Raw genomic sequence first — 26,753 nt, 5'->3', positions numbered from 1 at the left:
GCTTTTGTTAAATTCTACCTGCCTAAAATAGTTTCCCAACCTTTCCAATACAGCTTCTTCAAGTTCTGCATATCTTCTAAAGCTCAGATGCACTACCTTCTTAAAATTTTAGTTTTCTGCCCTTTTCTTATGTGCTTCCCATAAAAGGAGTATGTGATCTCTTCAGCCCTTGAGTAACTGTTATTTTTGTTTGTACCTTTTCAATACACACACACACACACACACACACACACACACACACTTTGTTTTAGGACTATTTTTATGTCTAGAGATATAGTAACTGTGTCTAGCATAGTCTGTTATGCCTCAGGTCCAATAGATTCAGGTAACATTTAGTGCTTATCATGTACTTTTTCACCTACTCCTCTATAACAGCTCTTGGAGACCTTTATTCTAAATCTCAGTCACGTGAGGACGCTGAGGGTAAGTAGAGTAACATTACCTTATCTCTTCTATAATGGCTGTGAGTTTCTTGAGTGCAGGAATTTTAATATTCAATTTTCTACCATGTAATATCTACCATATAGTAGCTACTCAGTAAACAGCAATAGCCGTAACTTTTCTCTTCTTTCTACAGTACCTTGGGCATGTAGAAGTTGATGAATCAAGAGGAATGCACATCTGTGAAGATGCTGTAAAAAGATTGAAAGCTGTATGTATTTGATGGTTGCCAGTGTTGATCTATATGCTGTAAATATTTTCTCAAAAGATTTTGCTCAGTAAATTTTAGTGACCCACTATCCAGTAAGAACAGTGTTTCTCTTAAGGCAAAAGATGTGGGCTCATTAATAGAGAGCATTTCATGTTGTCCATCCAAAGGTGTAAGTTACAATGACCAACTTCTTCAATTTAGGCCAGACATTATCTAAGAGATACTTTTAATTCAAAACCCATATTAAACAAGTGGTATGAATTCTTATAGATGAATAATATTCTAAAACCGGCATAAAACTATTACAGTTAGTCTTTTAACCTAACTGTGACAACTGGGTTATAAATTACTGATTTTAAATCTATAAGAAACAGCTTTCCAGGAAAAAGTATAAAACAGAGATATCTGTGTTGACGGTGGGTGAGGTTTACATTTTGGGGAGACTTAATTATCATTACTGCTACTCCCCAGTTTCCTTCTCTATACTCCTCTAACATAAACAATGTATTTCCCTGCCTTTTGCACAAACTTCAGCATACTTGAAATGGAGAGTCCTTTTCCAGGATAAATAATGTCTGTTTTGCCTATTATGCCATAGAACACATCCCAGGCACATGCCTGCGTATTTAATAAAAGGAGAGAATGAGTTCAGAGTTCATAAAGATTCAGATTAAAGTGTTAACTTCATATTTTGGATAGGTTTGAAGAATGTTTCTTAAATTCTGACAGCCCTCTTCACAACCTTCCCTCCAATGTGTGGCCTTTCCCCCCTTTGCTGTGAAAGCTTTAAGCATTACTTCTGCATGCCCTTACCCCAGAACAGCATTAAATACTTGTTGCTTTGGGTTTGCTGGTATGGTGGGCTGCTACAAGTTTGGCTACTAATGAATGCTTTTTTTTCCCCTCAGTTTGCTTAATCAAAACTTTTCTGCTTCTTGGTACATTCTATATGACCTCTTATATACAATTCCTCAATATAAAAGATATAAAGTCAAGGAAGCAACCAACTCAGAGAAGTGGATTATGTTTTCGAACAAATGTCTGAATCTATTATAGAAAGGAGAGAAGGAGAAAAATAACTGATTATGGTATACAAAAAACTGAAAAACAAAACAATATATAGACACACATACATACCCTTTACTACAGATTTTGGTCATTTAAATTCTTAAATGTTTGAAGCCCTTCTTAGTCTATCTGTGCTCTCCATTTAATCATCATTAATGTAAAAGGGACTTTATATAATAATTTATAGACTTGCCATGTCCACCTAAATATAGTCCCCAGTTAAATACAGCCTCAGATAATGCAGTTTTCCAGGAAATTTAAATTCAGTCTCTTATTTAACAAAATAATTCTAAGTTCACTAATAGAATAAGATTTTCTAAGAACATTTTAAAAAGTAATGCAATGATTTGCCCTACTAGTCATTAAACATCATAATGCTAATAACTGAAAACAACAGATGAATCAGTTAATAGACTAGATAGACCTGAAACAAACCTAGTTATTAAAATCTTAGAGCCTACGTAACATTTGGAAGGTCACTGTGGAATGAGCCTTTGGAAAGTCTTAATTCAGCATATGGCTTCATGTTTACTCTCTAAATAAGGAAAAACTAGGGATGGTTTAAGTTTGCCCAGAAGATAATTAAGAAGTGGTATTTAGTTGTTTAATGAGCAGTCAATCCTTTCACTGTCTAGTTTTCTTTAACCTACTTTTAATTAGAAACCTCTCTTTATTACATAGGTAGTATATGTTCATTCTGTAAAATACAAATGAACAAAAACAGTACATAAAATCTCTTGCAGTCCCAGAGATAGCCACTATTCACTGTCTAGTTTTATTTTTTATTTATTTATTTATTTATAATAAGGGCAGAGTGCCTGCCTCTCTTTAATATTTCTTTCTTTCTTTCTTTCTTTCTTTCTTTCTTTCTTTCTTTCTTTCTTTCTTTCTTTCTTTCTTTCTTTCTTTCTTCCTTTCTTTCCTTTCTTTCCTTTCTTTCCTTTCTTTCTTTCTGCGTTGGGTCTTCATTGCTGTTGCCCAGGCCCTCTCTAGTTGCGGCGAGCAGGGGCTACTCTTCATTGTGGTGTGTGGGCTTCTCATTGCAGTGGCTTCTCTTGTTGCAGAACATGGGCTCTAGGTGCGCGGGCTTCCATAGTGGTGGCACGCGGGCTCTAGAGCGCAGACTCAGTAGTTGTGGTGCACAGGCTTAGTCGCTCTGCGGCATGTGGGATCTTCCCATACCAGGGCTCAAACCTGTGTCCCCTGCATTGGCAGGCGGATTATTAACCACTGAGCCACCAGGGAAGCCCTGTCTAGTTTTAAAGCTGATTTTTTAGTTGAGTGAATTTTTTTGTTTTTTTTTACCTTTTGGTTTTAACCAAGGAAATTGTAAACTATAAGCTTGGTTATTTGAGATACAGGACTTATTTAAATAATAAAATTATTGAAAAAATGAGTTTTTATTTTTACCAGAAATAGGAACCAAATTGCTGTTTGAAAAATTATATCTATGCCTGGAACAGTGTCTGGCACATAATAGCCACTCAAAAAATATTTGTGGAATAAATATACAGAAAACAATTCAGTCTTCAATATGGGGTCAAATTGAATTTCATAATAATCATCATAACAATATGTTATATTTAATGTTTAAAGTTTATGAAACCCTTTTGCATATCTCTAAAAGATCCTTATTTCCCTGTGGTCTTTTGTAACTAAAATGAAATTGTGCATATTTGGATTGCTTTTCTGGACATACTTGAACTTTTGAACTTTGAAGGAAGATTGACCACTTCTGAACTTTTGATTCAAGAAGTTATTTAAAATTTTTCAGACTAACCCTACCCAGGAGACTTGGAGCAAGTGTTGTATAATAATTTTGCACAGGCAAACAAGTATTTTTAAAAGTAAGATTTAATTTTGGGGAGACTAGTGCCAATTTCCTATTTACTATACTCACTGAAACGTCCCCTTCTATTAATACCCTTTCTAATGCTGTATGAAAAAGGCTGCAGAAAGTTGGAAGTCTTCAGATGTTGTTCATCTCAGATCATGTTAGTCCACAAAAATTCATGCTTTTTGTCTTCTTTTCATATTTTTACTATACAGAAATTTCTAGATGCCTTTTTCCCTTCTTTTACCAAACAATCATCTAACAAACACGTATAATCTACTGTGCCAGATGCTTATATTGTGCCAAAAGCTATGTGTCTGGAGATGTTTGTTTATTTTCATAGATGATAAATATTCCTCTTATCATTTCAAATAAATGGAAGCAAATGTAAAAATGTACAGACCTACAGATTAAAGAAGAAACAGCATGTCTGGAACAAGTTTGAATGCCAAAAAAGTTTTAAAATTTAAAAGATTATGTAGCTCAGATGTACCAGTTAAATAGGAAAACAAACATCTTAAACCTATCACTCAAATGATCTTTGAACTCAAAATGTAACATTCTAGCGCTTTTTAAATTTGTGCGGGCTTGAAGAAGCAGGATAATTTGCAAGTACAGTTTTTTTTTTCCTTCCAAGTAGTCCCTTATAATTTAGGATTACTTTAACTTCAGTTAGACGTTATCAGCATACTTAATATTTTCGAATGAAAAGGTATTGTAACTAAACAACATATGCTTCTCAGAGCATTAATATGTTTAAATTTTTTTTACTTTATATGCATAAAGTTAGTTACAGTTATTTGCAATTCATTTACTTTGTGGTGTAATTTTACCAGTTAGCCACTTAGGGAGTTAGATTGTATAGGATAAATGACAGAAATGACTGTTGCCCATTTTCAGTGCCTTAATGGCAGAGTTAGTTGCAGGGGGAGGAGTACTGTCATTTATCAATCTATTTTGTAAAAAGTGTATTGGGCCTTTGGTTATCTTGCTTGATACTGGTGCAAGATGCCTTCCCTTTTAAAATGTCTTTTCTTCCCATTGTCTCTGTAAGTGTCTCTTCGTCTCTGTCTTGGTTTTAGACTAGTTTCATTACACTACCAGTTTCTAATATGTTGATTTTTTATTTGCTATTTGATAAATTTGTTTTAATGTATGTTCTTGTTTTAGCAGGTTAAAGAATCATAATTTAATTTTTTTAAAAAATTAATATTATTCTCTAGTCTAATAACTGTCTTTTGATGCATTTTGCACGTCAACTTTTTTCATTAACATCTGAGGTCTTTTGTAAATAGAAGGCAAACTCCATGTTTAACAGGAGCTTTTCTGGGAGCTAAATTAAATATTAACAAATCTCCTTCCCGCATCTTCCTATCCCTAAAGAATGGTGAATCTTTTAACTTGGGCTGCATCTTTTAAAAGCTGGTGGTTACCTAAAAGTCTAACGAAACTAGGGTCACCAAACTTGGCAGCAGAAATAAGCTTAGTCTTACTGTGATAACTATCCCAATTACCTTATTGTATTTCTAGCTTAAGTTCAAAACATTTTGTGGAAATATTTGATGCTGTTTGTGATTTTCAAAACCTAGAGAAAAAAACAAACCATTCAGTGTTTGAGAGTATTGAATGACTTTTATGAGTCAAATTTCTATAGAGTTGTCTTTTTCTAGACATTTATTCACTATTAATAATGGATTATAAAAGGTAAAGGCTTAAAGTATAGTTCAACCAAAACTAGGAAATGTTAAAGTTAAGCTAGCTTGGGTGAGTTAGAACTCATCTACTTTGCATAAGTTCTTCAGATTTTAAATGGTGGCCAGTTTTCAAAATTTGTATATGCTTAAAAATTGGTGCTGGGACCACAGACAGTTGTGTCTCTTACCTACGTAGTTTTAGAATTGTATACTTATAACTGTCAGTACAATTTTCTTTCTTCAAAAACAGTAGCGTTTAAAAAGAAAACAACCCTATTCTTCAAACTTTAGTTGTGGTTAACAGATGTGGTTTGGTTCTCAAATATATTCGTTTTCTCAGCTCCAGTGAAAGCATTGGCCATGTGTTCTTTATGGATGATTTATTCTGTGTTTGAAATAGAACATATCTATTATTTCGCCACAATTGCTATGGAATTGATCAGCACACACATACATACAAACCTGTCCTAATGCATAAGTAAGAATTCTCGAAGTGACATCTTGAACTCAGCAAGAAAAAGTCTGACAAGGACCCTCTCTTCACACTCATAATTTAAGTGTAGCATTTTTTAATGTTACTTTTTGATCATTTGAGTGTGGACTGGTTTTTTCATTGGTGACTTCCACATATTTGACCACTGATTTTTTTTTTTTTTTTTTTTTGCGGTACGCGGGCCTCTCCCTGTTGTGGCCTCTCCCGTTGCGGAGCACAGGCTCCGGACGCGCAGGCTCAGCAGCCATGGCTCACGGGCCTAGCCGCTCCGCAGCATGTGGGATCCTCCCAGACCGGGGCACGAACCCACGTCCCCTGCATCGGCAGGCGGACTCTCAACCACTGCACCACCAGGCAAGCCCATTGACCACTGATTTTAAATTGAAAAATGTATGTGAACCAATTTACCTCTCACTATTATGAAAATTTAAATGCAAATCTCACAAACCAGTACATCCTAGTCTTTTTCTCTGCTGCCAAATTTGAATAATCTCTGTTTTAAAAGTCAGTAGAGAATGCTAAAGTAACTAGTTGCTCTGCATGGATACAGGTTCTGATTTCTTCTCTTTCTGCAGATTCTTAGGCCATACACTATGTTTCGCTGCATTTTCATGCACCCTTCCTTTTTCCCTGTCACTCCTGGTATCGATAACTCTTTAAAACTCACTCCCTTCCCCTTCTCCTACTTTGCCCTTCACCCAACCTCTGTATGTGCTTATTGCTGTAAAACCTTGGGACATTTAGCCCATACAATAATAGCGCTCGACTTGTCCCCCTGTTCCTCCAGGAAAGGAAGTTCTTCAAAGGCTTCTTTGGAAAAGTAAGTTTGATGCCACATTCATGCTTGCTTTATAAGGAGTTACACCCCTAGTATAGCACTGACACATTTTTTGAAAAAGAAGTACAGCTTTGGTTTCTTTGTAATACAGGAATTGATTTGACTAAATATGGAAATTAATGAATTAGAAAGCTGCTATCTATGATATTACCTGTGTGTCTGTTGATACTAAATCTGATGATGCCTAGGAAAGTCCAATAAATAAATCAAGTAGGTTAAAAAAGAATTGCTTCCTCAAGACTAGGTGTTAAAATAAATGTAATTTGATCTTGCAAAATTGTTCATATTAGCATATTTGTTGAGTTTTTTAACAAGTAAGTTTTACTTAGTGCTCAGTACTGACAGAGAAGTGGGAAGAAATACTAAATTCAAGTGAAAATTAAATGTATCCCAAATTTTACATTCATTGCTATTACTTTTTTTCAATCTAAGTTAAATTTCAGGCGAAGTAAGTGAAAGTACATAAACTTATCTTTGAGGATCCTATGCTTTTTAACCTGGGATGGTAACCTAAGAAAAACTGTCTTAATTAGTAGTCTACCAAATGTCTGTCATATGTGGAATGTTCTTTATGTAGATACTTTTCAAAGAATGCTTGTTCAATGTTCAGATTTCCTTAGAATTAAGAATATATAGGATGGGACTTCCTTGGTGGCACAGTGGTTAAGAATCCACCTGCCAATGCAGGAGACATGGGTTCAATCCCTGGTCCAGGAAGGTCCCACATGTTGGGGAGCAACTAAGCCCATGTGCCACAACTACTGAAGCCCACGCGCCTAAAGCCCGTGCTCCGCAACAAGAGAAGCCACTGCAATGAGAAGCCTGCGCGCCTCAACGAAGATCCAACACAACCAAAAATAAAATACATAAAAGTTTAAAAAATATATATATATATAGGGCTTCCCTGGTGGCGCAGTGGTTGGTAGTCTGCCTGCCGATGCAGGGGACGCGGGTTCGTGCCTGGGTCCGGGAGGATCCCACATGCCGCGGAGCAGCTGGGCCCGTGAGCCACGGCCACTGAGCCTGCGCGTCTGGAGCCTGTGCTCCGCGACGGGAGAGGTCACAGCAGTGAGAGGCCCGCGTACCGCAAAAAAAAAAAAAAAAAAAAAAAATATATATATATATATATATATATAGGATGACAGTACAGAAATAGATAAATACATTTCTAACATTTTTGTGTCTAAGCTTATCATTGTCTAGTTTTGAGTAAGTGCTACAAAATAAGTCAGACTGAGAGAGTATAAGAAAAAACTACTGTCATTTTATAACTGAGTGTACATTACTAAAAGTTTATGTGAATATAAAAATCCCATCACAGTTCGTTTTTCACTGGGTGGCTTTGTTACTTTAAAGAACGATATTTTTTTTTCCTGGGCCTGCCATATGCCACGCGAGATCTTAGTTCCCTGACCAGGGATCAAACCCGTGCCCCCTGCAGTGGAAGCTTGGAGCCTTAACTGCGGGACCTCCAGGGAAGTCCCTAAAGAACAATTTTAAAAAATTATTAGTTTCCACTTTCTTCTCAATTAAATATTTTAGTTGTAACCTTTTTTTTTTTTTTAACATGTTCTGGTTTAGGTCACCTTTATATTAATGTAAACAAATTTGAAGGATTTTAGATTGAATGGTTTAATTCAGTAACTTCTGTCAATCTGAAATAAAAAGTCGTATAATTTACCCACACATGTCACAATAAAATTTTTTAGTAGATATTTTGAGCCTGAGTCAAATTAACAGGTCCGTAGAATGTGGGATCTATAACTAGAAAGAATAAATCCTATAGACATTTGCATCATTATAAATAGACACTATAATTGTTAAGCAGATTTTTTTTGGTGGAGCATTTATTCTTTCCTAAATAGCATTTCTCAAAGCAATTTCCCATCATCCCAATTAAAATACAGTTTTAATTATCTTCTAAGTGATCAGTTTTTAATATGTCTACTTTAGTAAAACAGTCTTTCTTATCCATGAAGGCTAGGTAGAGAAAGCTAAAGGAGAAAATATTGATTTGGTTTATAGAAAAAACATGTTAAAGTATATTTTTTAAAAGGTTATAACACGATGTTAAAGAACAAAGATAGCTCTCACTTGAGAATCAGCTCCCAAGGTGGCAATATTCATTGCTATAAATAATGGGGTCATTGTGCAGCTACAGTGTCACCAAACTGTGTCACACTGTGCTTCTTAGCTGTTTCACTGCATTTTGCTACATGGCAAATCTATATGGTATAAGAAAGAAAACTATGAATTATCTCACTTAATCCTTACAGTAACCCTGAAATTATTATTTTGCCATTTTACAGTGAGAAAACTAAAGTTTACAGAGGTTAAGGGACCTGTCTGAATCCACAGATACAATAAGTGGTAGAATCTAGGATTTGAACCCAGATAATCTGATTCCAGAGTCTACACTCTTAATCATTATGCTATACAATCACTCAGTTTTCAGATTATTTACAAGCAAAGTTTAAAAGATTTAACCTTAAAAGATGCTAGTAAATAAAGAGCTTCCTGGAAACTCATTTTTACTTTCTAACTTTCTTCTTTAAAGGTAGTAATTTTTCTTTTTTAATTTATTTATTCATTTTGGCTGTGCCGGGTCTTAGTTGCGGCATGCGGGATCTTTAGTTTCGGCACGCAGACTTCTTAGTTGCAGCATGCCTGCGGGATCTAGTTCCCCGACCAGGGAATGTACCCGGGCCCCCTGCACTGGGAGCGCGGAGTCTTAACCACTGGACCACCAGGGAAGTCCCTAAAGGTAGTAATTTAATTTTGGATTTTTGTCTCTTGTCAGTTTACTTTGTTACTAGTTAATGCTTTAAAGAATCTTTTTCAGTGTTTCAGACTAACATTTTATTTATTTAGAGATGTTTAAATCATACTAGTGAGATTTTCTTAAAAGATACTAATTGATCCCATAATGTGAACAAATATGAACCTCAGAATTTTTTTCTTCCAGTTTTATTGAGATATAATTGACATACAGCACTGGATAAGTTTAAGGTGTACAGCATAATGATTTGACTTCATATATCATGAAATGATTACTGCAGTAAGTTTAGTGAACAACTCTCATCTCACAGAGATACAATACAGAATTCTTATGTTATTGTGGGGAGAATTCTTTTTATGGCCAGACAATTTTATTCTTATGTACAATTTTTTTAAATTACAGTAAGTCATTCAAAGAGTTTGGAAAATCAAGGGAGAAAAAACCATCACCTATAACTTTCCAGAAATGGGCCTTTAAGTGAAAAACTTTTCTTTAATTTGGAGCCTTTTAAACCTTTCAAGTTGCCATCATTCAACTCACATTCACACTAATCTACAAGAAGTAGTCTGGTGAAAGAGATTTGGTTTGTTGAGTTTGCTAGGTCAATTGTGTTTTGATGAAAGCTAAAAATGAAGAATCTCATAGGGAGTTTTTATCTAGTAGAGTTCCTCATAAATTTTGATACTTTCTTAGCCTTCTTATCATGTATGGTTTAATGGTCCAGGATAAAGAGAACAACAGTTATCAAGTGTTTCCATCAAACACATTTGGAGAAAAGTAGGTAGATGGGAGAATTATTAGCCCTGATTCTGAATTTGTAAATCATGGCCAGGAGAACTGCTGCTGCTTTTCCCTAAGTTGCGTCCTGGACCTGACCACCCTGTCCTATTCCTGTCAGGGGCCTGACCTCCCTGTTCCTCCAGCAAATGGGAGCAGTACCTTCAGAAGCTTTAGCAGTGAGGAACAGATAAACCTGGGTGTGTTATAGGGCTGTATTATTAACCCGTTGTAAGATTACACACATCTTAGAAGGAAAAAAAACCTGAAGCTCTGAAATACCTTTTTCTAAACTTAGCTACGTTAAATTGCTCATTTTTTTTAGGAAAGTCAAGAATGTACTCAGCTTTTTAGGAAGTATTACATACAGCTTCTAGTGTATTTGGCCATACTCGGCAAATATTTTATTACCAAGCAATTACGTGACACTTAACATTTGAAAAGCATATTAAAATTTTAATGTATTTGAGGAAACTCATGAGCTAAGTAATCTATATTACCATTTTATGAGGAACTGACTGAACACAGAGATATAAAATGTTTTTAGGCCACCCTACTGGGTCTCTTTTTAAAGCCATTGTGTTAGAAAAATTCAGTTCAGTCAGCCTCCTGTGAGTCTTTCTCCTGGGTGTGTCCTTTACTACTGACACAAAACACTTTACTTCTAGTCACCAAATGTATAGAGATTTTTTTCCCTAACCAAACAATTCTCTGTGACACCAGCTAGGTGTCCTACAATTTAACTCAATTCTAACACTATCTACTTGGAGATAGTGTCAGATCCCACAGATTTAAAGACTCAGTCTCACAAGACTGCTCCCACCCACTTCGGATGCCAATTGCAATTGTAGGTCCCCAGGTTACCCATAATAACTTCTGTCTAATTTGGCTACAAATTGGAGGTTCCCATGACCTCCTCCTCAGGTTTGATTAATTTGCAAGAACAGCTCACAGAACTCAAGGAAACACTTATGTTTACCAGTTTATTAAAGGATATGATAAAGGATACAGGTGAAGAACCAGATGAAGACATACATAGGGCGAAGTCTGGGAGTGTCCCAAGGGCAGGAGCTTCTGTCCCTGTGAAATTGGAGTGTGTCACCTTCTCCATGTGGATGTGTTTGCCAACCTGGAAGTTCTCTGAACCTTGTACTATTGAGATTTTGTGGTGGCTTCCTCACGTAGGCTTGATAGATTATTTATTCCAATACCAGCTCCTCTTCCCGCTCTAGAGGATGGGGGTTAAGGCTGAAAATCCTAAGCTTCTCATCATGGCTTGGTCGTTCTGGCAACAGGCCCTCATCCAGGAGCCCACCCAGGGTTGTCTCATTAAACAAAAGATGCCCCTCACTTAGGAATTTACAAGGGTTTTAGGAGCCCTGTGTCAGGGATGGGGTCAGAGACCAAATATCAGGACAAGAGATGCTCTTTGTGCTCTTATCACTTAGGAAATCACAAGGATTTCAGGAGGTCTGTGCCAGGAACCAGGGACAGAGACCAGTATATATTTTCTACTATCTCAGCTATCTACTTGTATTTATATAGAACTTTATAGTTTGTGATGTGTTTTGACCTACTTTCTAACTTGTTACTTACAACAGCTCAGTGAATTAGGCGTGATAGTTCATGAAACTACATTTTACAGATGAATAAACAAGCTCAAAGAGGTCACCCAGCTAGTAGTACGTGGCAGTGCCTACCCTGAAACCAAAGTTTTCTGAAACTTAGTGCAGAGTTCTTTCACCTACCCTGTGTTGTTGTCATTCAAAAGTGTTGGCCTCTGCTTTCCTCGGATAGGCTTTAATTATAGTGAATGGAGAAGTGTCAAATGCAGGGGACACTAGACAGCTCAAGGGCCTGAATGTTTCCCACAAACATGCATTGTATGGCCTGCGCACAGTTCATAAATTTGGATTAGTTGCTAATATTTCAAACATTGAAAATTTTCACATCAAAACTATTACATCTATCTTAAGAATGGAAGATGTGGCAAAACGGCATGCTTTGTATGTGACAACAGTGGCTTGAGCTGAGTACCAGTTGTGCCCTTTGGTTGCCTGTTTGCCACATCCCTGCAACTCCCTATGGTCCCTACACTCAGCCTGCTTCACTCATTTTGTTACCGCTTTTAACCCTGTAGGTGTTTGAGTTTGTGAACTCCTCCCTGGGCTATTATTTGATTGTGGTGGGGGGGGAGCGTGTTAACCACTTCTAACTGCATAAAAAGCACCAAAAATATTATAATATGTGTTTCTACAGATACTATTAATGTACTGCCAGATATAATTTTTTAAGTTTTGATGCTGTTACAGTTGTTAAATGGCATCATTAGAAATGGTTATGTTTTAGAGAATACATAGTTGAAAAGTAATGCAGGGTTATACTGTTTTCAACTAATTATCAAGAGGAAAACATTTCATGGTATTTATGACCACTGTTAAGTCAGTGTACTCACATCTACATTCTAATTAGATTTCCTAAATTTTCTCCTCAATGGCAAATTGTTCTTAGTGCTTATCTTCGCTCTGGATCCTTTCCTTTACTCGTGAGGGAATATCACTTGCTGCCTCTTTCCTTTTCTTCCTTTCTGTTTTTTAAATTCTCACGCCCTTCTATAAATTTTACCTTCTTTTGTATTTTATTAGTTGCATCTTTTAGGATTTGGTTTATTTATCCTTTTGAAGTGCAATATAACAAATTTTTGAAGAAGAAAAAAGACAATCCCAAGAGTACTCAGAAGATTTCCATTGATCCTTGGTTTCAGTATTTCCTGTGACATGATCAACTAATATGTCAAATGCCCTGGCCATTGATCTTTTCTAGATTTAAAAAAAATTCATTAACCTTTGGAGTTATCTTTTTCATTTGTATTCATGAAGACTCAGTGGTTCTCAAGCCTCAAGTCACAGTGTCTAATAAAACATACTAGGGACTGTACTAGGCTATCCAGATCAAAGATGAGCGAGACAATCTCCATTTTTTAAGTCCAGTTTACTCTCATTTTCAGATGACTATTTGACTCCTCCTTCCTTTTCCTTAAACCTCCAGAATTTCTTACTCTTCTCTCTTTCAGTTGATGACCTTGCTTCCTACTTCAGTGAAAAAATAGAATCAACCAGAAGAGAACTCTCGAACATGACACCACATCTGCTCACCTACGTGAATCTGTGTACATATACTCTGTTTTCCCTCCTATTCAAGGGATGAACTGTCTGTGCTCCTAGCTGAGGCCAACTCCTCCACAAGATTCTTATACTAGCTCTTACTCATTCCAGTAATGCTACCCCCCTCCTCCATGATCAGTTTTTCTTTCTCTAGTGGATCATCCATTAGCATTAAAACAAACCATCTTTCTAAAAAAAGGTTTCTTCTTGGTGCCTTCAGTTTCTGCTCTCCTTTCCCCTATTAAACTCATTTAATCAGACTTTTATTTACTCAACCTATCAGCAGCAGTTGATATAGCAGCCAAATCCCTCCCGCTCCTCGAAACAGTCTATTCATTTGGAGTTCAGGTGTCATATTCTCTTGATTTTCCCTTGTGTTGATGCCTACTTCTTAGTCTATGGACTGTTCTCTACCTACACTTCTCCCTTGATGATCTCATCCAGTGTCATGGATTTAAATACCATCTCTATGCTGATGATTTTGAAAGTTCTGTCTCCAGACATCTGCCCTAAACTCCGTAGTGGTACTTCCATCTTAGAAGCAGTATAGCATAGGGGTCAAGGACACAGACTGGGGATCTGGATTAATTGTATTTAATCCTGGCACAGCCACTTACTAGCTTTGTGACCTTGGGAGAGGTTCTTAACCATTCTGTACCTCAGCTTCCCCACTTATAAAAAAAGGATAGTACTAATTCCAACTTCACCTGTTGTTGTGAAGATTAAATGAGTAAATATAAGCAAAGTGTACAGAATAGCCTGCCACGTGGATGTGTCAGTATCATCATCATCATTAAACATTTCACACTAAGGCATTCCACGCTAACGTGTCACAAACCAAATTCCGAAACGCTGTCCCAAATTACTCTTCCCTAGTCTTTCCCATCCCAGTCCATGTGCTTTAGCCACAAATCCTGGATCTGATCTTGACTCCTCTCTTTCTCTTTTACCCTGTATCCATCCCATCAGCAGTTCCTGTCTCACTATCCTCCACCACTACTGCCGTGGTCCAAGCCAGCTTCTCCGCTCACCTGAATCATTGCATTAATGTTCTACACAATCTGCTTTCATTATTGTCCCCCTACCATCTGTTCTCAAGATATCAGTCGGAGTGATCTTTTTATGACAGAGGTCTGATTGTGTTGCTCCACTGCCCTAGATCCTCCAGTAGCTTCCTAACCTACTCAGGGTAAAAACCAGTCTTTTAGGCCTAGCAGGCCATTATACATGCATTATCTCTGTCCTTTTTCCTATCTTCTCCTATTCTTGCTTCCTGTGTTCCAGCCACACTAGCCTCCTTGCTGTTCCCTGAGCATACCAGGTATGCTTCCACCTCAGGACCTTTGCACTTACTGTAACCTCTAATCTGGAACACACATCATCCAGATATATACATGGCTCACTTCCTCATCTCTTCCCATTTGTTCAAAAGCCCCATTTTCACTGAGGCAGTAACTGAGAGAACCTTATTTTAAATTTCAAATACCACCCTCCTCCGTATACAAACACTCACTATTCCCCTTCCTAGCTTTATTTTCCTCTGATAGGGGTTATCACCATTTGTCATAGCATACATTTTACTTATTTTTTTTATCTCTTCCTCACTAAAACATAAACATTTTGTGGACAGAGATCTTCACCTAATTTTGTTCACTGCTGAATCTTCAATGCCTAGAATAGTTTGTGGTCCATAGTAGCTGCTCGAAAATGTCTGAGTTAGTGAATGACAAATGCAGTACTTTCACGTTCACCCTGTAGTAGGAAAAACCAGACAGGTAAAAAAAAGGTAGTTAACAGGGCCTCCCTGGTGGCGCAGTGGTTGAGAGTCCACCTGCCGATGCAGGGGATACGGGTTCGTGCCCCGGTCCGGGAGGATCCCATATGCCGCGGAGCGGCTGGGCCCGTGAGCCATGGCCGCTGAGCCTGCGCGTCCGGAGCCTGTGCTCCGCAACGGGAGAGGCCACAACAGTGAGAGGCCCACGTACCGCAAAAAAAAAAAAAAAAAAAAAAAGGTAGTTAACAGATTGTGTAACAATAATAGGTACTACTGGAGCAGAGAGGGACAATGAATGTTGGAGATTGTGATTAAGGCTTCTGAGAGGAGATGATACCTAAGGCTGAGACTTAAGACTGTGACTTCCAGTTAAACTAAGTTAGAGTAAAAAGGCATAGAAGGAACAGCATTAACAGGGCCACTGGGGCAACAGAGAACCTGCTCCAACTCATTCAGTTATTCAACCTAGGGATATACAGAAGGAGACAGAAGATAAGACCCAAGTTTACAGTATGGATGAAAGGTGGTGGGGAAATCATTCACTGTGAGAAGAGGTATGATGAATTTGGTTTTGGACAGGTTGAATTTGAGGTCCCTGTGGAATTTTCACTCAATTATATGCATTTGAAACTTAATATGAACTTAATATGAACTTAAATGAACTTAATATTAGAATAATTTCTATTCTAGGTTCCCTCCTCCTCTCAATTAAAAGTGATTTGTAAACTAGAAGAGCTAAATAGCCTCCCAAAATCTCACCTTTGTTGTTTGGTTCATGACGTGCTATTATCCTTATTTTTTCCCGAAAGCCTTTAAAGGCCCTTCTCACTTAAGAAAGTGCAGGTTAAAAGTTACTGTACTTTTAAGGAAGCAGCCATTGGAGATAGTACCAGTCTCAAATCCTACAGAAAGTTGTGTTTTTCAGAGGTACATACTGTATCTTGGAATTATAAGACAAAATTTATTCATTACACAGTTCTGTTCAGAAATTCAAATGTCATCAAATGATAGATTTGAAGGCCCCCTCAGATTAAAAAAGAAGAAAAAGAAGAAGAAGCCAAGTTTCCTGTTAAGGAAGTCTCTCATTCACTCATTACAAGACACACCGTGTCATGGTTGCCTACTAATATTCATTATTACTCCATAATGACTGGGTTATCTCTGTGTGTAGGTGTGACAGAAAGACTGACCAGAGATTCTTTACATATCGGGTGCCCTTGAAGACCTCTTTGGTGTGTAGCAGAGAGAGCTTTGCACGATAGAATGGCAAATCACCGTTGCTCAGAAAGAGTGACTTGCTCTACGCTTCCTGCCCACATTTGTCTGTTTGCTGCTGTTGCTTCTTAACATTTCATAGCTATGCCAAATCATGCTTCTGTGTGTCTTTAGCATCTCTTTGCTTTGGCTTACATTAGAACACCTTTTTGCTCTTGTCTATCATATGCCCAGCACAATTGTCTTGCCTCCAAATATCACTTCTATTTATGTTGATTAATTGTGCGTTCTTATCTCACTGGTGGCCTTGGGAATCATAGAACTTTAGAGTTGGACTGCGCCTGAGTTTGGGTCTCAGTTTAAAATAATAGGATATAAGCACATTTGTTTAAAAAAAGAAAAGAAAAAGAATTCAGGGACAATTCCAAACAGTTCTAGTATTTCAATATAATGAATTGTCTTTCCAAAACAGGTTTAATCACTTTCCAGGGATTATGACAATTTATATCAGAGGTCATCAAACTATGACCCACTACCTGTTTTTATAAATAAAGTTGTATTGGAACAAATCCATGTCCATTTGTTTACATATTGTCTGTGGCTGCTTTTGTGCAGCAGAGCAGAGTTGGGTAGTTGTGACATAGACTGTATGGCCTGCGAAGCCCTAAATATTTGATATCTGGTCCTTCACAGAAAAAGCTTTCCAATCCATGATTTAAACAGTTTAGAAATATACTTCTCCAACTGGAAATCCGAAGTACTTCCCCAGATAACAATATGTAAAACAGAAGAGTGACTGTGAGGATCTGTCAGCGTACTGAGCACACTACCAACTTGTGATCTCCATCCATTTAAAAAAATTTTTACGTGGTGTCTACTAAAAAAACAAAAAACAAAACAAAAAAACCCCTGGAGATTAATAGGTAGGCAGATGGCAGTTCTTTATTGTAATTAGTTATTTCATTGCCTTTTATTGTGAGTAGCTTTTATATTTAGGGGAAATGATCTTAGTGTACTGAGTTTGTTTAGTTACTATCTCCATGTCATTTTTGCAACCTTTTTGTCTTTCTTCACTGGTATTTTCATGTTAAGATTACCTGTGCATTCTCTTACTTGCAGTGTAAGTTTCCTGATTTAATAATTTGTAATAGACCCATTTCCTGCTATCATTTTCTCCAGTGTCAGAGTCTGCTTAATTTCTGTATTGGTTTATATCTACCCAAAATAAAAGGTGTTTAAGGGAAATGTTAGTTTTAAAATTTTAACATGGATATTTAGAGAGTTGAGTAGTTACTTGAAAATTATACTTATATTTGACATTTTTCACTCATAGGGTAGCTTGATCCTTCTCAGTTTGAATTCTAAGTTACCGAAGTTCTGTTCATGTTAGACCCATTTTCTTTCCTTGAAGAATAAGCAGTTTTCTCTTTGTTGTAAAACTGTATTTTTCATGCATTAACACTATTCAGTGTGAATTCTACCTATAACCTTGAAATTATTATTAAAATAGAAAGCGTTGGAACCGTGGTGATGAAATAATTCTTACTGTCTCACATATACGTTACCCCTACCACAGTTTTATTAGTGTCTGAAGTATTATGTAGTCTTTTTTTTTTAAGGGGTGTTTGCGTCACTAAGATGTATGTATATTCTGTCGTATAATAACGCATATATGTGGAATCTAGAAGAATGGTATAGATGACCTTATTTGCAAAGCAGAAATAGAGAGATAGACGTAGAGAACAAAGGTATGGATACCAAGGGGGAAAGGGGTGGGGAGGGAGGAATTGGGAGACTGGGATTGACACATATACATTATTGATACTATGTAGAAAATAGACAACTGATGGGAACATAGTGTATAACATAGGGAGCTCTACCTAATGCACTGTGGTAACCTAAGGGAAGTCCAAAAGGGAGGGGATATCTATATGTGTATGGCTGATTCATTTTGTTGTGCAGTGGAGGCTGACGCAACATTGTAAAGCAACCATACTCCAATAAAAATTAATTTAAAAAAATTTTTTTAAAAGTTTTTAAAGATGTATGTATATTCTATATTTCATACTTACTCTGGGTTATCTCTTTTTTTAGTCCTGTGGCTAGCTAACTTTGGCCTTATCTCCTAACGTATTGGCTTAAGTAGATAGTTTTAGGGCAAACAAAAGGAAAACTTTCATCTTCTGTGACTTTTATCATTTTCTAAAAAGTGTTCAGGAATCTTAGTTTATATTATCAGAATGAAAGACACTAAAGTTTACAGATAGTTCAGAAGCATTACTACTTTAGAATTTGTGAGAGGAAGTCCGGACTTAATTTCAGCTGCAGGTGTCTTTGAGTGTTAATATCTCAATACCTGATTGAAATAATTGTAATGTGGCAAACTATACTGACATCCAAGAACTGGCACTCAAATGTATGAACAAATGGAAGAATTCATATTATCTGTTTTCTTCACCTATTTAGAGAAATCAGATGCTGTGAAATATGATAAATACAACGCTTCACTGATACAGTAGTACAGCACTATAAAAATTAATATAAACACATACTCAAAAAGCAGAGATATTTTCATAATAGTCTAATAGGGCCAATAAAATATTTCCCTGTATATGATAAGGAAACTAAATGGGGAACAGTCCCATTCTAAAATGACCTTTTATTTTTCCCACTGTTAGTCTCCCAACCTTGAAGTAGTTCTGTCTGTTGCCTCCGATGCTGAACACTGTAGGCTGCAGTTGCACAATGAGCATATTGATATAACTGCAAATTGAAATTTCTTACGCAGGATTTTCAGTGCCTTTTGGCAGTCTTCTGTGTCACTGATTAGCTGTCTCCTATTTCCTACAAAAGATATTTAGCAAATTTATTCCTTCAACAAATATTTCTTAAACTCCTACACTGTACCAGGCATTGTTCTAAGCTCTGAAGTTATAGCAGTGAACAATAAGGATGGAAAAAACCCTGCCATCATGGAGCTTACGTTCCAGCAAAATACTAAATGCTACATAAGCATTGGTTAAATATGGGCAGTTACAGTTGTTGATGGGGTGGGGTGACTGTTGTCCCAGTTTGCCTGAACAGCCCCAGCTTAACACCTGTTTCTGGGTTTTAATAGTGTCCCCTTTCACTTTCAAAGTGGTCCCAGTTTGGACAGTAAATTATATGGCCACCGTAGTTGAAACCTTTTACATCTATTTATTTCTTGAATCCTCATAATAATCCCATGAGGTATGTGACATTATTAATATCATTATGCAGATGTGGAAACTGAAGCATAGAGAGGTTAAGTAATTTGCCCTTGGTCATACTAGTAAGTGGCAGAACCAGAATTCAAACCCAGACAACAGCCTGGCTCCAGAGTTTGTGCTGAGTCACTATACTGTACCGCCCCAATGCTGCTATGGTAAATCTGCTTTCTTATTCTGCCTGTCTACCTTCTTCTCCCTAGCAAAGTAAATTAGGTAATCTCATCTCCTTGACAGATAAATTTGTGGCTCTTTGGAGTGAGCTTCCTCAACTTGTCACTCACTCCTTTACAAATCTGTCTTCATTTTTACTTGGCTTCACTCCATCCCTCTATTTCAAGGACGGGACATCCCTCTTCCCATGTAAAACTTGTATCCTAGCCTCATCCCATTTTGCCTCCTGGAGGACTTTGTTCTCTACATTACTCTTTTCGGGCCTTCAGTCTCCATCTTTCCACTGGCTTTTCCCATTCAGCATATAAGCATGACCTGTTGTTGTTGAAAGTGTGTGTTACTCCTTCAAGAAGCTTTATTGTTGGGAGAACTTTTTTTAAGTTTATTAATATAATGATGATAAATGAATACCAATTATTTATTACCCTCTTTAAATTCCAGGTACTGTATATATCTCTGATCCTTTTACCAACCCTATGGATACTTTACAGATGAAGAAACGGAAGCTCAGAGGACTCCATAACTTGCTTAGCTTATGGATAGTGGCATTGAATTCAGACTTGTATTTGTCTTACTCCAAAATCCATTCTATTTCTAGTATATCATGTTAGTTTACCACAATTCTTAAAGGACGTCCCTTGATCCTCTGCTTGTCCTCCATAGCCTTATAGCTCTTTTTGTAGAAAAGCTTTTTTAAAGAGAGTATTTAATATGTGTAGACTCCTCTTGCCTTTCATTTACTTCTCAACCCATTCTAGTCTGACTTCCACCTTTTTATTAGTCAGATCCTCCAAAGAAACAAAACCACCATCTGTCTCTCTCTCTCTGTCTCTGTGTGTGTGTGTGTGTGTGTGTACACACAGAGGCCAGCAGGCTGGAAATTCAGGCAGAATTTGTTACTTGAAGCAGAATTTCTTCTCAGGGAAACCTCAGTTTTTAACCCTTAAGGCCTTCAACTGATTGGATGAGGCCCAGCCATATTATCAAGGGTAATCTCCTTTATCTAAAGTTAGTTGATTGTAAATGTTAATCATATCTGCAAAATACCTTTATAGCAACATGTAGACCAGTGTTCGATCAAACAACTGGGCAACCATAGACTAGCCAATGTGACACATAAAAATAACCACCACAACCTCTATCACTGTGGTGTCTTACTCATTGCTAAATCCAGTGGACATTTTTCACATCTTTCCTTAACTTGGTCACTTTGCAACGTTTGACATTTTGGACCACCTGTTACTTCTGGAAACCCCTCTCCCTTAGTTTCAGTGATCCGAATCTCTTTTCATTCTCCTGTCCTTCTGGCTCTTCCTTTTCTGATATTTCATTACTCATCTCCCAATTCCTTAATTATTAATATTCTCTCCTGTCCTTGACCCTCTTATTACTCCCGCAATTGATGTCTCCCCAAACTAAAATCCCATCTTAGAATTCTCTACTGAGCTTTAGACCTGTATATCCAATTGCTTGGATGTTGCACAGACATCTCAAACTTTGCTTGTCTAAAACTGAAATCCTATTCTCCCACTCTCCAACTTGCTTCTGCATCTCTTCTTTCTTTATCTTAGTTTGTAGTACCATCTGCACCCAGTTAGTTTACCAAGCCAGGAGCCAGAGAGGAGTCTTCAGCATCTCTCTTACATTTACCATTTAAGACTTTCCCATCTCCATTCCTATCTCAACCAAGAGAGCTCAACCCTCATTTTCCCTCACATAGAATCTTGTTGTGGTATTTCTACCTCCCATCAGTCTCTTTCCAACCCCTCTCTGCTGCCAAAGTGATATTTTAAAAATGCAAATCTGTTTATTCGTGTTTAAAATTCTTTTAGTAGCTCCTAATTGCCCACAGAATTAAGACAGAATTCTTTAGCAGGCATACAGTCCTCCATGGCTAGGCCTTTTCTGCTCTTTATATTCCACTGCGCCTCCCTCACCCATCCTACTTCAAGCCACACTGAAATATTTATAGAGCCCAGATTTGCTGTATTGTTGGCTTCCACGTCCTATTCTGCTGTTTCTTCTGCCTGGAATGTCCACTACCTCTGTTACTTCCCTGCCTTCATACCCCCACCTGGGGCATCTAGAAAAATTATTTTAGTACCCAGTTCAATCTTTAGCTTGGAATAACCTTCCCCCAATTCCACAAATAGATTTGACTATACCTCTTTTCTGACATTGTTACAAACTTTTCAACTCTCCTATAGCACTTACTACTGTATGATTTATTTTTTGTTTATCTGTCACCTTTCAGTGGACTGTGAACTCTTCGAGTATTTCTACTGCCTGGCATATAATAGGCTCTCATCAGATTTGTCGTGGTGGTGGAAACGGAGCCCAGAGTGGATACAGTTCACTTAAATAAGGCCATGCCTTATTGAGGAGTGCTGGGCTTGGACGTGTCTAGTGAAGGATGGTAGACGTTTCTTTATCTTCCTTTGTTCCTTCTAGAGGCTGCTGTTCCAACCTTTAGTACCAGATTCCTTTTGATCTGTACTTTTTATGATGTTCTGATACCTATTCTCAGCCTTCACTTTGCTTTTGTTTTATTTTGCTTGTATCTTTGGAGCAGTTAAAAAGAAAGGAAGCTATTTAGATTACTATTACAAACTACCACTGTCCCATTTTCATTCCATCACAGGAGAAATCATACATCAGCTTGTTCTCATGTGATTCTTGTGTGCCAAAAGTCTTTTCTCAGCCAGTAAAAAGAATTCATGTTATAATGACAGTATTTTTCCAACAGTTTTTTAATTCTCCTATGTCCCCAAAATGTCTCCATGCATTTAATGTCAAATTAAAAACTAAACCAGTTCTGTGTTAATCCTGAGAGAAGAAATAATGGTTTTTAAAGACTGTTAAAGGAATAATGAAGCCTTCTTGGGTTTTTAATATGAAAATTTCAGGTGACCAAGGGTCCTGCTATACACATTGGGGCCAAAGGATAGTAGAATGGCCAGCATCTCATTTTAGACTTACGTATTACTTTCTACTCTAAGTGCACTTGTAGAGGCTACTTGTGGTGTAACTCCTTATGTATTTAATATTTATCTAACTCTTGGTTTTCGTGGTTGAGTTTTGAAATGAGTGAAGAATCTACTTATTCTTTGCCCTTTACAGAATGTGATATCTTGGTTTTTATTCCATCTGTCCCCCTTACCCTTTACTTAATTTTATCTTATTATTTTGCATTGTGTTTCTAAAATAATGTCTTTGGCTTGTTTTTTCTTGAATGTTTCTGCAGTTTGGTTTGAGTATCTAGCATTGGCACCCCTCCTGAACTTGACTCCATCTGTACTTGTGACTTTTGGAAGGCAGAAGTCAGTGTTTTCTAGGGAGATGACTATTTTTTAATATTATATATGTGTGTGTCTCCCCCACCCCCTTCCTTTTTGGTTTCTCTTAAAAGACTGGAAAGAAAGCAGTTAAGGCAGTCCTGTGGGTATCGGCAGATGGACTCAGAGTTGTGGATGAAAAAACTAAGGTAAATCTTTCATAAGCTTAAATGTTACTGCTCATATGTTTTTTATCCCTATGATCAAATATAATGCCATTAAGTTGTTGAAGTCACTCTGTATCCTTCCACTTTGTCCAAAGAACGATCTTTGGAGAGACTAGTTAATGTTCAGAAAAACCAATTTAGTTACTCATTTACCTTACGAAAAATAGAAGAGAATTCTCTCAACGTTTTGGTCTACATGACACAGCATGTTTAGCCTATGGCGTATTAGCATTTAATGTTAAGATCTGAGTTCTGTTTTTGTTCTGACATGTTAAAAAGGTTTATCCCCACAAATATGATGTGAAAAATGATGGACCTTTTATTGATATCACAGTTAAAAATTTTAAAAAATGTTGATAGACCATATCTAAAATTTCTTCTTGTTCCTTAATAAAACGCTATTTTTAGAAAGTGATATTTGAACTGATTAACCTACTGTTTAACTGAAGACTCAATTTAAGTGAAATCTTAAGGACTAGTAAATTGCTCATTTGGTTAACATTTATTTAGAATCCACACAATATCTCAAATAATAAGTAGCACTTTGCATTTGAAAGAAAGTGATCCTACGTGCCTAAATAAGAATAGACATAGACTCTGCCCTTAGAGAGCATAAGGTGTTATTTATATAAGTACATTTAATCATTAATTCGAACTTTCTAAGAGACCTAAATCTGGAGAAATTTTAACAAAAAGGCAATTTTCAAAAAAAAAAACAAAACCCTCAGGTGTCACTGGAAGGAGGAGAAAGTCTGGCAGGTAAAGAACAGTTTTCATGGGTAGCTTGCCTGATATATTGTAAGTGATTTAATTTAGCTACATTTTAGTTCTTTTCCCTAAGGCTTTTCTTTTTTTTTAAGTTCAAGAGAAGTGGTAGTCTTAAATTTACATTACAATTGGAAATAACTATCATTTTAATTAGCTTATTTTGTGTAGTTTTCATTAGTGCTTTGGGTAAAATTTGTTGTATGTGGAGGCTATATTTTTAATTGCTTTACACAATAGTTAGAAAGTGATGTTGCCCCCTAGTGGTTACTTATAACACTGGAATTAATTAATTTACTTCTTCCCACATTGAGTGATAATAGTAATTGATGACTTGTCATCCTGGGACCCATTATGAGCAGAAAAGAAATTTTGCAATATGTATAACAAATGAAGGGCTCATATTTAGAATATATAAATAACTCCGACATATCAAAAGAAAAATGACAGATAGTCCAAAAGACTTGAATCACTTTGCTGAAGAGGAAATTCATAGTAATCAAGGTTATGCAAAATGAAATTATAATGAGCCACCAGCACTGCAGAACTTTAAAGAATTGACTGGCAAGTTTGTGGAGCAATAGGAATTCTCATAGTTATGCTGTATAAAAGCCATTTTGTTTGCATGTTTTAGCACTTACAGCCCCCATCTCAGCATCTAGGGATTTTAGCCACTGGAATATCACACAGAAGAGCCAAAGAGTGTCAAGATTTTAAAAAACATTTTGTGCGATGTTTATACTATGTGGATACGATGTCATTCAGCAAGTATATAAACATAGAGAGTCATACTCAACTGATCAGTAAGTTAATAAATACATAGAGCTGTTCTGGAAATGATGTTATTTGAATGTAAGTTATATGGAAATTGGATTAAATTGATTTACATATATTGTAAAATTGAACATGGAATTAACCATCATAAAACTAGAATCAGCAGGCATATATTATATACATGAAGATGAAGTGAGGGAGGGAGGCATCTGGGGAAAGTGTCTCTTGGGATTTCTCCTAGGTCAAATTCTTAGTATTCATACTTCTGGCTCAGATCCAGCTATTCTATAGCCTTGATGCATTAGATGTAGAGATTCTGTGTTGTGAAATGAACATCCTGTGTTTCTTCTGAGAAACTTGATTAACCTCATAAGTCCTCTATTCCTTTGTGTTTTCCTTTTTTCCAGGACCTCATAGTTGACCAAACAATAGAAAAAGTTTCTTTCTGTGCCCCAGATAGGAACTTTGATAGGGCCTTCTCTTACATATGTCGTGATGGCACAACTCGGCGCTGGATCTGTCACTGCTTCATGGCTGTCAAGGACACGGTGAGTCCAATAGCATGGATTTCATCATGACTAGCCTCAGTCACCAAGCTCCTTCTGGGTTGGCTCAGCCAAACAGTTTCCACTAAATTTTTTTTTAACATCTTTATTGGAGTATAATTGCTTTACAGTGGTGTGTTAGTTTCTGCTTTATAACAAAGTGAATCAGTTATACATATACATATGTTCCCATCTCTCTTCCCTCTTGTGTCTCCCTCCCTCCCACCCTCTCTATCCCCGCCCCCCAGGTGGTCACAAAGCACTGAGCTGATCTCCCTGTGCTATGCGGCTGCTTCCCACTAGCTATCTATTTTACGTTTGGTAGTGTATATATGTCCATGCCACTCTCTCACTTTGTCACAGCTTACCCTTCCCCCTCCCCATATCCTTAAGTCCATTCTCTAGTAGGTCTGTGTCTTTATTCCCGTCTTGCCCCTAGGTTCTTCATGACCTTTTTTTTTTTTTTTTCTTAGATTCCATATATATGTGTTAGCATATGGTATGGGCATATACCCTGAGAAAACCATAATTCAAAAAGAGTCGTGTACCAAAATGTTCATTGCAGCTCTATTTACAATAGCCAGGACATGGAAGCAACCTAAGTGTCCATCAACAGATGAATGGATAAAGAAGCTGTGGCGCATATATACAATGGAATATTACTCAGCCATAAAAAGAAACGAAATTGAGTTATTTGTAGTGAAATGGATGGACCTAGAGTCTGTCATACAGAGTGAAGTAAGTCAGAAAGAGAAAAACAAATACCGTATCCACTACATTTTTAACAACTACGTGCTGTTACAGCACTTGGAAGTGCCTAAACTAGCCTGCTTTCACTCCTTTTATTCAAGTAATTCACACTCTTGGTATAACCCTACCACTCACAGAGCAAGATGATTGGCTGAGATCAAAGGTCATTAAAGGAAAGTAAAAGTTCTCTGGTGATGGTGGCTGCTAAACTTTATTTGAAACTTTTCATTATTAGAACTATTTTCAAGATCCTTACATGCATTTGTTTGCTAATTCATCTGGGTAGAAGATATTGGCATTTGAAAGGTGCTTATAAGTTCATTTACAAAGCGACTCTACCACAAGAACTGAGTGGGAGTATATTTTCAATTAAAAAAATACTAAATTCTGGTACAGTGAACTATGCTAGAAATTGTTACATAGTAGAAATTTTGGTTTTGTTTAAAAGTAGAGAATAGAGACTTCCCTGGTGGTTAAGAATCCGCCTGCCAATGCAGGGGACACGGGTTCAAGCCCTGGTCCAGGAAGATCCCACATGCCACGGAGCAGCTAAGCCCGTGTGCCACAACTACTGAGCCTGCACTATAGAGCCTGCGAGCCACAACTACTGAGCCCACGCGCCTAGAGCCCGTGCTCTGCACCAAGAGAAGCCGCCACAATGAGAAGCCTGTGCACCTCCACAAAGAGTGGCCCCTGCTTGCCACAAC

General features: G+C 37.2%; 1 protein-coding gene across 6 annotated transcripts in view; it reads left to right on the top strand.

Annotated features, from left to right (window-relative positions):
* Window positions 1–26,753, top strand: part of NUMB (NUMB endocytic adaptor protein) — a 173,501-nt gene that overhangs the window by 133,698 nt on the left and 13,050 nt on the right. For 4 of the 6 annotated variants that reach the window (XM_081229754.1, XM_081229755.1, XM_081229756.1 and 1 more), the window contains 4 exons: window positions 578–652; window positions 6,529–6,561; window positions 23,120–23,194; window positions 25,159–25,299. In XM_081229754.1, coding sequence (XP_081085880.1) covers window positions 578–652; window positions 6,529–6,561; window positions 23,120–23,194; window positions 25,159–25,299 — 324 coding nt within the window. The remainder of the gene's footprint in view (window positions 1–577; window positions 653–6,528; window positions 6,562–23,119; window positions 23,195–25,158; window positions 25,300–26,753) is intronic. The other 2 variants (XM_081229759.1, XM_081229757.1) reach the window with 1 other exon arrangement.

The sequence above is a fragment of the Mesoplodon bidens genome (assembly GCF_964165515.1).
Source record: "Mesoplodon bidens genome assembly, chromosome: 3".
NCBI lineage: Eukaryota > Metazoa > Chordata > Mammalia > Artiodactyla > Ziphiidae > Mesoplodon > Mesoplodon bidens.
Note: the sequence above shows the minus strand (reverse complement) of the source record. Positions and strands in the feature narration are given on the sequence as shown.